We start from the raw sequence: 9983 nt of genomic DNA, 5'->3' as shown, positions 1-9983 counted from the left end.
AAATCGCCCATACTGAAAATCGGTTATGGGTATTTTCTGTCTAAAGCTAAAGCAGCATTCATAGGCATTGCATGGTGCAAGGACTATAATCTGGAAATTTCTCCTCACTGACACATGTGGATCACTTTTGCACAAGAGGCCTTATTCGTTCTGATACTTCATCATTCTTTAACTGAGGAACACTGTTGGTTAAGGATGAAAACTTATACCGATATACTCAAAACCAACAACAAACATAATCACATAAGAGAGAAATATACACAAATGAAGGATTGCAGTGATTTAAAAATATGTATTTTCATTCAGTAGATTAACTCCTTTAAATGTGCAGTGTACTGTATGTAAAATATGATTAGATTGTATTATTCACATATCTCTCTTTCCTTGACACCAAACCCATTTTCTCCCTTTTCCCCCCATTTCATTTGAGGCAGCTGCCAGGTGGGGGACCACATCCGTAAGAGTTAACAAATTACATATTTGCCCTTTGAGGACCCATCTGCTTTGTGTATGAATAACATCTTCCATATCCGTTCTTGCTGGTTGGCATTTCGGGTTCAGGGAACCACAGCAATCAGGACTGGTTTAATAATATGATTGAATGCCTGAGGTGAATCAAGGAACAGAAGGATAAAAGAATATCAGAAACATGGAAATAGGCTTTATTATCGTCAGACTGTAGACTGTGATCGGCGCTACACTGTGGACGGTTTTCCGGGTAATCAGACAAGTGGTTCTGCATACTAAATTGACTTGCACTCTTGTTTTATTTATTCCAGACTGTGGGATGAAACAAATCTCATAAGCATGTATTCTTAATTAAAGCACTAAATGACTGCTCATATCAAACTGAACTGACTAAGCTTTTCTTCATCTCTCTGGCTTTACATGGATTTGTAGATATTGTTGAGTTATGTCCCCATTTCACAATTTGTGCCTCAAGGTCTAGAAAGCTTTATGTTTCCTCACTTCATCTTCCCTGGACGTCTGAGAGGAATGAAGACGATAATGTGTCTGGTGACCTTTGGCATACGAGACAAAATTAAAGGGACTGTTCACCCAAGTCACCTTTCTAACTTTGTTCGTATATTTTGAAGAAATTGTACCTATGAACCATTATTAGCCTGCTCAATTGACTATCCAGAGCACAAGGGACATTGTTTTTGGAAAGACATCTTTTTCAAATTACATTTTCATTGTTGTGAGCAGCACAAACAATGTCCCATTTATCTTAATTATATTGGGTAGGCCGCAGAAATTTCCAGTACTGATATTTCAAATAAAACTGAAAAACACTAAAGTGCAGTCCTAGATACAATTAGTGGTGACTAGGCTGTTTTGTTGTACCAGATGTTTGCTGACAGTGACAGCTACTGAAACCAAATCAGCATGTGTCTTGCCACCTGCTTGTCACCCAACTCAAAATCTACCTGATGTGTTCTTGCCTTTACAAGAGAAGCAGGAAATTGTTTTCAAGTTTATTCATTATATCCTCTCTAAACAGAGGTCCAACAGCAGTTTAAAAGTATGTTTCAGTTAGAATCTAACAACCTCCAAGGCAGTTTAGACCTTAAAGCTCTGATTCATTTTGCTGTTTATGCTATTAATCAAAGTTCGTCCTTTCCAGTCTTCTTTGAATGTTGTAGGATAGGCTTGATTTATTGGCCAAGGCGTCCTCAGTGGCATTTAAAAGTAAGTTCAAACCTTATAGTATTGATTCTTTGTGCTGTTCGTACCAGAAATCTCAGCTGGCCCTCACCAGCCTCTGTTGCATTGTAAAAGTACAGGCCTCATTTACTATCTAGAGTTTCTTCAGGAGCTTTCGAGGGCAGTGGACACATGATACGTCTGTGTCTTCATCCTCCGCTTCATCTCTCTTATCATCTGGCATACAGCCAGAGGGTAACAGCAGTACACTGTGGTCCAGTCCTCACATACACTGCCCTGTGGATAAACATGCAGGCAGGTACACACATACATGCAAACACATATAGAAGAAGCACACAGGCAGACACAGCAATGCAACATCCAGAACTATGAGGTACGTGTCCATTAAAAAGACATAAAAACATAAACACAAAAATTCACTCACACAACTTAAAGTGAAACTATGAGTGCATTTAGTAACAAATCAGACAATGTTTCCTGGCCAGTCTTAAAACTTGCTTGAGATATCACAACTCTGAACATTTTGTAACCTTCATTTTCTATTTTTGAAGGTATATTATCAATATGTGGTAATGCTTTTATTTTGTAAAGTCTACCTGCTGGTGTGTTCAAGGACGCACTAACAAGCAGCACAAATCTTCACTTCCTGTTGACAAATATGTGAATATGCACGTGAATACACACACTCACCCGTATCTTGTACCGCTCCCTGATCCCAACTCGCATGGCAAAAGTGGATCCTGGTAGCAGAGGCATGCACAGACACTCACCATACTGGTGAGCTAAGCTCAGGTCCAAACAGCACGGCACCAGAGCTCCGAGAATACCTGCAAACACATCACAAGTTAGCACAATGTGTGTGTGTGTGTGCGTGTGTGTGTGTGTGTGTGTTTGCATGTAACAGACAAATATCCCAAATTCTATTTATCTCTCAGATGCAAGACTAAGAATGAATGAATGATGATTTATGGGTTCTTACATAAAATTAATTTTGTAGAAACATCCAATTAAAAACATGATACAAAGAATAAGGGAGGCATCAAGTTCTGATTGGTGTGTGAGAGCACTGTGCTTATGAGGACAAAGAATCTGGCTATGTTTTCATACATGTAGTCTTGTCTCCACAGACGTTAAACAGGCCAGTGCTCCAGTCTCCTCCCGTCTGCGTGATGGTGGTGACGGTTGTCGTGGTGACGCCGAGGCCGGGTTGCGTGAGTACTGGGTCTGTCACTGCAAGGACATTGCATGACCTGCAGTTATCTTCACTTCCTGCGGTGAAGCCCCCCACTTCCTCCTCTTCAAACGCTGATGGTGAGGGATTGGTGATGGACAGTTCTGGTCTGAAATTAGATTTTTAATGAATCGGTCTTTATATAGATGGTTGATAAATTCACTACGGCTTGTCAAGCCTCTAACGTGCAACTGACACTCAACTGCAGGCTCAATGGTAAAGAAATAGTCTCAAATTAGCGAATGAGTCTTGTTTTGTTCTCCTGTAAACAGGAATTTAATTAATTTTATTCATTCAGCTAATTTTCCCAGAGCGGCATGTTTTGTACTCGGCTGGCCTCTATGAAATATTAGCAGCATGCCACCACAATTACACCAGTATGCTACTAATATTATCCTAGCACTGTATGCAATATAGCATTTATTCCTTCACTTGACTGTTTTAGGCCCTCAGCAACACTTTAACAACAGCAAATTGCAGTGACGGCAAAATAAGTTTAAAATTTAGCAGAAAGGAGCGCAAAAGCAAGAGCTGCAGCAACAACAGATGAAAGAAATGTTCCTGTTATTATCATTTATGATAATAGAGACATAAAAGAAGAAAAAGATTCAGAGGAGACGCAGCACCATAAAAAAAGCAGAATACAATAAGTGAGCTGTTTGCTGCAATTCCATCGTGTTCAGTGGTGGTAGGGAGAAAAAAAAAAAAAAAAAAAAAAAACTTACTGGTGTGTGACTGTCGTCTGCTCCATGACTAGAAGCTACTGGCATCCAGAAAGGGTTGAGGCGAGGAGGCGAAAGACTAGAGGGTAAGCAGGGAGTCAGCAGGAATGAGGAGTTGGGAGGGGGGCGGTGGAGTCACACTTCCCCAGTGAGAGGGTGTGTGCCAGTGCAGATAAACCAGCAGTCAGATGGCTCGGCCAGAAGCTGTGTGACAGAGATAAGTCTTGTAGTTGTCTTCTGTCTGAGACTTAACTGTGCCCCCCCCCCCCTCGCGCTAATACAGCAAATGCGGAGAGGGCAGATACACATCAGGGTGCCAGAACATGAATGTCTGGCATAAAGTAATCAGATGTGAATGCATTAATATACTTAACACTAACACACCAGCAGGTCAGAAAAGGTTGAAATGAATCTTAGTATTTATTTACATGATTACAGGTGACAGACACTTTATATCTAAACCATGTGCACAAATATGGGAAATTAAGACATTTGCAAAATTATAGATGTTAAGCACGAATACAAGAAATCAGTTCTACCAGTTTGTTTGACATTCAAAGACATTCATCGTATCTGTTAAACTGATGTATTGACGAACAGTTGCACTTACCCTTGATGCAGAAGCTCAGACTCATAAAGTGAAGAGCTGGGAAGTGAAAGATGCATTTTAGAACCAAAGAAACACCTGTGGTTCATCTTTAGAGGGGACTGTCTGCATTCGTGCATTTCCTGTGCGCTGACATTGACCTTTAAATTTAGTCATATATATATTTATACATCTACATAGTGTGAGAGAATGGGTGACAGAAAGAGAAGTGAGCGCAGGTTTACGTGGTGGAAGGACACGTAGTGAAACTATCATGGGTTTGGAAGCTCAGATAGTTCACACACATAGGTCTTAACCCAAAATTGGGAGAAACATGTACAGTACCTGAAAAGTCTATGCTTTTTCACTCAGTTTAGCTCCTTTTCAGGATGATAAAAATGTATAGTGGCATTAATTCGTCATATGCATCACAGAAAATAGCATCAAAAAAGATTGTTGCATGGTCTTTAATATACAATGCAGTGCTTTTCTGAAAATGTAGCTGATTTACATTTAATTAATTGACTAACAGAGATGCCACTATTGTAATTCTCCCAAAAGTCTTTGAAGTAGGGAACCACAGAGACCAAGCACAGCCAGATCCCTGCAACAGTACTGAAACTGAGAGACTTGATTGCAAAGTCCATTTTGTGCTATAATAAAAAAAAACACATTTGAAACTTAAAATTTAGACACTAACGTTAAGCATCACCTTTAAACACACAGGTGGTGTCCTACCTGTGTCTGAGACAGGAGCAGGCCTCATGGATTCACCTTTACTAATTGCAAGATGAGCTCCAGCAAGCTTCATCTTTCATGTAAGACGTCAGTTTACAATATAGTTCCAGCTCTTAGGTATATTACCTTGTGGTTAAAGGAAAAACGCCTTTGGGAAACAGTTTGGGAAACGCTTTGCTCTCCTGTCGTCAATTACTAGATTATTTACCATGAGCAGTTGCTAGGCAACCAGCGGAGAATCCAGGAAGTAAATTACTAGCCACCGAGACCGACCGCGCGAAAACGGCGTTTTTTCGTATTAACGCTTCGGTTTTTCCACTGGTTAAACAACTGAGAAATAACGTATTAATTAGTGAGCTTCGGGGTTTGCTGGCTGACAGATTTGGTTACCTTTGTACAGAATCAGGCCGTCTACCAGTAATGACTTTGCATGAGTGTTTTGTCTTCTCATTTTTCCCTTATGGAGAATCTCGACCCAAATCATAATCGGAAGGAGTTCATTGGCCATCTCCTTTGCATATCCACTGCAAGTCCCAAATACATACAGGTGCCTGTATGCAGAACTCCTGCATGACGTAGTTCTGTATACAGTAGGAGTTCTGTATACAGGTAGAGGATGCAGACTTCATCCTCTACCCCCTCACAGCTACACTTTGTGCCATTGACAGCATTGTGCACATCATCCTCACCAGAAGACTGCTCACACTGCAGGATTATCATCACTATCTGCACTGAAGGGGCAAAGATCCAATGACTTTCGCCAAAACCATGACACACTCGAGATCTTATACTTGCGGGGAGCAGGCGTCTTATTTATGTCCTCAGAGGAAATAAAACAGCACAGAGGAGAGAGAGAGAGAGAGAAAACAATAAACAAGGAGGCTGAATATTTCATAGATTTTATTATTTATCTGGAAAAGCACAAGTCAGACAAGCACCATCGACGGCTAGAAAATAGGGGAAGCTGTCTGACAGGCTGACAAAACATGAGGGAACTATATGCCTCACCTCAATGTATAAAACGACAAAGCAGACACATTACCATCTATATGAGAACAACAGGAGGATGCAGGAGCAGTCTCACAATGCAATAACATAAAATAAGTGGTCGGCCAGCAACAAAATAGGACATGGTGGTAGATGTTTTGTTGCTCTCAGGAAGAAACTTTATTTAAAAGCTTCATTATAGAGATAGTTGCTTATTTAATGTGCATCATATCAGATAGGAAAGAGTGGCCCATGGAGAAAAATGTAATTTAATCTTACAGACAATGAAAAGACGGAATACAAATTCTGGCGTTATCCTCTCATACCAAATCCTTAAGAGAAGGTTTGGGATATTTTCAAAATTGTAGTCTTTTTTTTGTTACACCATTAAATAACCTGATTTAAGTACTAAATACCTAATAGTCTGCATGTGTATTTTAAAAATGAAGAGAGAATCAAACTCTTCAGGTCTCATTAGTTTCAGATATTCCCTTAGGTCACATTCAGCAGTGAAAGGGTGAAAAACAATGAGTCTAACACCGTGTGCAGTAGCCAACGGTGCAGTACAGAAAGAGAAATTATAAAACATACATATACTTTTGAGTCTGTGTTCTGTGGCTTTGAGTCAAAGTGACCCATTTTATTGTAACAATTCATGATGCATTTGAACCTCTCACAAATGATTCACTGTTGAATGTGCCCCGATGTGCCTGCGTGTGTAAGAGAGTGAATGTTACTCTATTGAACCAGATAAACCAAAGTGTCCCCGATGTCAACAGTGAGACCATTGTCGGCCAGAGTGACCCTCTTCTCCTCCAGATTGATGTTGAACACAGATTTGTTGGAGATGGGCAGCTTGCCCTGTTCCTCTTGTCCCAGGACGGGCACCCGGCGAGGCCCCAGTATGGGGTCCTCGTACCTCATCAACTTCACTCTGGACAGATCTGTTGGAGGGGAGTCAGACAAGTCAGAGGTGAGATGAGAGACAGAAACAAAAAAAGGGAGGAAGAGAGAAAGGGATGAAAGAAATGCAGAATAAGTCGGGAAAATGGTGGAGTTGAAACAGAGGGGATGAAATAATGGCAAGGGAGTGAGTGTAGAGAAGGATAAAGGTAAGCAAGAAGATGAGGAATAGAAGCGTGGGGGGAAACAGTAAGATGCTATAGGCAGAACTAAGAGTGTAAAGGAGAAAAGGCTACAGAGCAAATCTGCTAACTAAAGCTCTAACCCTCATTCATCTTGCATTTAAACCACACGCTGTTACAATAAAAATGAAAAACTACGGTATATAGCATAATACAGAGTTACATCCTTTACCATACTGAGCTAACTTTCAGGACATGTCGCCCAGCCTCTTACTGCAATAGGCAAAGAAAAGCACAGCTGATGCACACACCCTTTTAAACTTTGTCCCAAAAGTTAAAAATACAAACGTTCATCCTCTTTAGATTGTAACATTCATTTCTGTATATTAACAGACCCATTTTGGGCTCGTAACCATGGTGTATGAATTCCTGCTGTGTACCCATTTATCTTACTAACCTTTGATGAGTCTGTTGACCTTGGCTAGCCTACGGATGACGCTGTCTCTGCTGTCCCCATGTCTGATGTCAACCTTTGCAGAAAACAGGCCGTTGGCCGGCTGAGGGTTGATCAGGGACACGCACACGCCAGGCTGGGGAGACAGAGGCACAACACATATGCACAAACACAATTAAATTGTTGATTTGAGAAGACAACAAACACTTTGTTCATCAGGGATACACAAACACGAACATACTGCGAATATCCAAACAAAAGCTGATGAATAGGTGACTGAAAAAGAAGCCTACATCTGTTCTCTAACACACAGACACACAGACGCACACACACACACAGACACACACACAGCTTGCATGAAAGCAGACAACACACAGCCGAAAGGATTTACCTCTGATCTGAAAACACTGAACGGTTTCCCTGGGCAACAGTCCTCCTTCACTTTGTCATCAGCCTCGGATGCAAACAAGACGTCTATCTGTTCCAACTGTAGAGGAGGAAGGATTTGAAAAAGAGCAATAATCAGCTGTCAGTCCACATCGGTCCACCACCAGATAGTGTGTACACAGGTGTGTTCGGTATGCACACTGGCAAGCACTTGTGGTGTTAAACCAGGCTCCTGCGATGATCAGAGACCTAACATCTTGCTGTACTCTAATCTGTCACATATTCCCAATCAGGGATGGTATTTCGTTTTTTTTTTTTTCAGTTTCAAGATTGTGAACTAGTTCTGTAAACTTCTCAAACTACATCTGTAGCATAAAGCACTTCTCTGTTGACCATCCTTATAAAAACAGCCACCTTTCAAGAGAGATTTAAGGTGAAGTATCCCTTTCAAGTCCGTAGCAGCTTATCTTTCGCTATGATCAATCAGTAACATGGGAATTGGATTCAGAGTGGTTGTTTGACGTAGATTATGTATAAAAAAAAAAAAAAAAAAAAAAAAAAAACTTTCTGTGCTGGTTTCACAAAAGTATTGTAGGGGGCTTGGGTTTGACTAGGCTAAACTCCTGTGCAGACAAAAGTATTAAGGGCTTGTCTGACTGACAGCTGAGCTCAGGATTGTCTCAGCTGACTTTTGCAGATGTAGTGAAAGTCAGCTATAAGGCAGAATTATTTTTGAGGAAACTACTGCATTTCACAGATGGACATTTATGTAAAGACAGACAGAACCTAATCAAGTGAACCTGTTCAGTTTATTGCTCAAATTTGAGAGGCTCCTGGGATGTGTGGGAGTGTGTTTTTAACTGGGACTAGAGGTGTTGTTTGTGCCAGAGCATATCTATGATGAAAACACAGTTAAATTGTGAGTAGTTAGGAAGGTTATTCAACCGCTGTTCCTACGGTTACAGGTTTACATACTTTAGTCGACTATATATTGACCACACGATCAGACGTTAGACTGACTTTATGAATAGTTTTCCTCATGTTGCTAGCTGATAGCTGGGACAGACACTTTTTGAGTGGGGTCAGCCTTAAATGTGTGATTTTAGGAATGTTGGATCACAAAACATACCTCTAGAGAGTTGGTTAGGTAGACCAGGTTCTCCATCAGAACTGCCCGCTCATCAAATTCCAGCTCCAGATCCAAGACCCTGGGCCCATTCTTCTCCAGGTTCTCCTACAGAAACACAAAGCAGAACAGAAATAATCAGAAACAAGCATACAACACAAGCATGAATGATTGACATGAATGAGTAAGTAATCTGAACTCTCCTGAGGAATGAACAGGAAGTTAACATATTCCATTTTAATTAGCTACATTTTCTGACAAGCCAGCAGTTAGAAGAATAGGAGTAAATGCATCATTTCATCCACCTACTGAAGAAATCAGGTTTTATCTTATAATTTGGTATTACGCAGAGAGTTCATTGTTATGCTGATGCTGCCACCATGAGATTATTACGAAGAGAAAAAAGCTTTGTGAACAATAGATGCCAAAACAAATCATCAAACAAGGAGAGTTGGGAGAGAAAACAACTTGAAAGCTAAAGGACCAGCTTGAGAGACAACCCATGGATGAATACAGAGCTTATCATGACTATTTATTAGTTTGATTCTGTTTGATCCCAGCAGTGAAATGGCAACACCTGAACAAAGCCCTGAGCACCTGGGAGATATGACAACTTAGACGTTAATAAGCATTGTGCTGATCATTTATTAGCAACTTGACCTTAAGTGTATAGCTCGATATAACAGAAACAATAACTGCAGCGACACTGAAATGTTTTTTTTTGTTGTCATTTTTACCAACGTGTCATTCCCAGAAGTATTTACCAATTAGATGAAAAGAACACTGTAACTAGGAGAATAAAATAGCAATTTAATATAAGCCAAAACAAGATTTTTTTTAAAAAGTAAAAAATAATGAATGTAGCAAACAAACATAGGAACAAGTTGAGACAGTCCGTCAAAAGTGTGTTATGTACTTTTTCGATCAATAAAACACATTAAACTCTGCACACAAAGTATTCCTGAAATTTCAAAAGCAACACTATTGTTCAAATTGTTT

General features: G+C 40.3%; 2 protein-coding genes across 4 annotated transcripts in view; both read right to left on the bottom strand.

Moving 5' to 3' along the window:
• Window positions 1-1466: 1466 nt before the first annotated feature.
• plac8l1 (PLAC8 like 1) lies at window positions 1467-5145 on the bottom strand. 2 transcript variants are annotated; one of them, XM_051399938.1, is made up of 6 exons: window positions 4946-5145; window positions 4232-4267; window positions 3625-3825; window positions 2776-3008; window positions 2359-2495; window positions 1467-1944 (listed from the first exon to the last, which is right to left on the bottom strand). In XM_051399938.1, the coding sequence occupies exons 3-6, from the start codon at window positions 3648-3650 to the stop codon at window positions 1813-1815; spliced, it is 528 nt and encodes a 175-aa protein (XP_051255898.1). In that variant the 5' UTR covers window positions 3651-3825; window positions 4232-4267; window positions 4946-5145; the 3' UTR covers window positions 1467-1812. The 2 variants fall into 2 exon arrangements, with proteins under 2 accessions (XP_051255898.1, XP_051255899.1); XM_051399939.1 differs by having other exon boundaries at window positions 5072-5131.
• Window positions 5146-5828: 683 nt separating this feature from the next.
• Window positions 5829-9983, bottom strand: part of LOC127363473 (leucine--tRNA ligase, cytoplasmic) — a 29059-nt gene continuing 24904 nt past the window's right edge. For both annotated transcript variants that reach the window (XM_051399929.1, XM_051399928.1), the window contains exons 29-32: window positions 8988-9092; window positions 7863-7958; window positions 7475-7607; window positions 5829-6876 (exon numbers count right to left, since the gene is read on the bottom strand). In XM_051399929.1, the coding sequence (XP_051255889.1) occupies window positions 6671-6876; window positions 7475-7607; window positions 7863-7958; window positions 8988-9092 (540 nt within the window). In that variant the 3' untranslated portion in view covers window positions 5829-6670. The remainder of the gene's footprint in view (window positions 6877-7474; window positions 7608-7862; window positions 7959-8987; window positions 9093-9983) is intronic.

This window comes from Dicentrarchus labrax, unplaced genomic scaffold (genome assembly GCF_905237075.1).
Source record: "Dicentrarchus labrax unplaced genomic scaffold, dlabrax2021, whole genome shotgun sequence".
Taxonomy (NCBI): Eukaryota; Metazoa; Chordata; class Actinopteri; family Moronidae; genus Dicentrarchus; species Dicentrarchus labrax.
The sequence above is the reverse complement of the archived record's forward strand: the minus strand, read 5'-3'. Positions and strand labels throughout refer to the sequence as shown.

Bases quoted from the DNA above. Each gene is read 5' to 3' on its own strand.
- plac8l1 (XM_051399938.1), bottom strand. From the start codon at position 3,650: ATGGAGCAGACGACAGTCACACACCA. The intron at 2,496-2,775 runs GTATGAAAACAT...ATGTGTTTGCAG, and splicing joins CTGTGGAGACAAGACTACAT to GTATTCTCGGAGCTCTGGTG. The intron at 1,945-2,358 runs GTGAGTGTGTGT...GTTTATCCACAG, and splicing joins GGGAGCGGTACAAGATACGG to GGCAGTGTATGTGAGGACTG.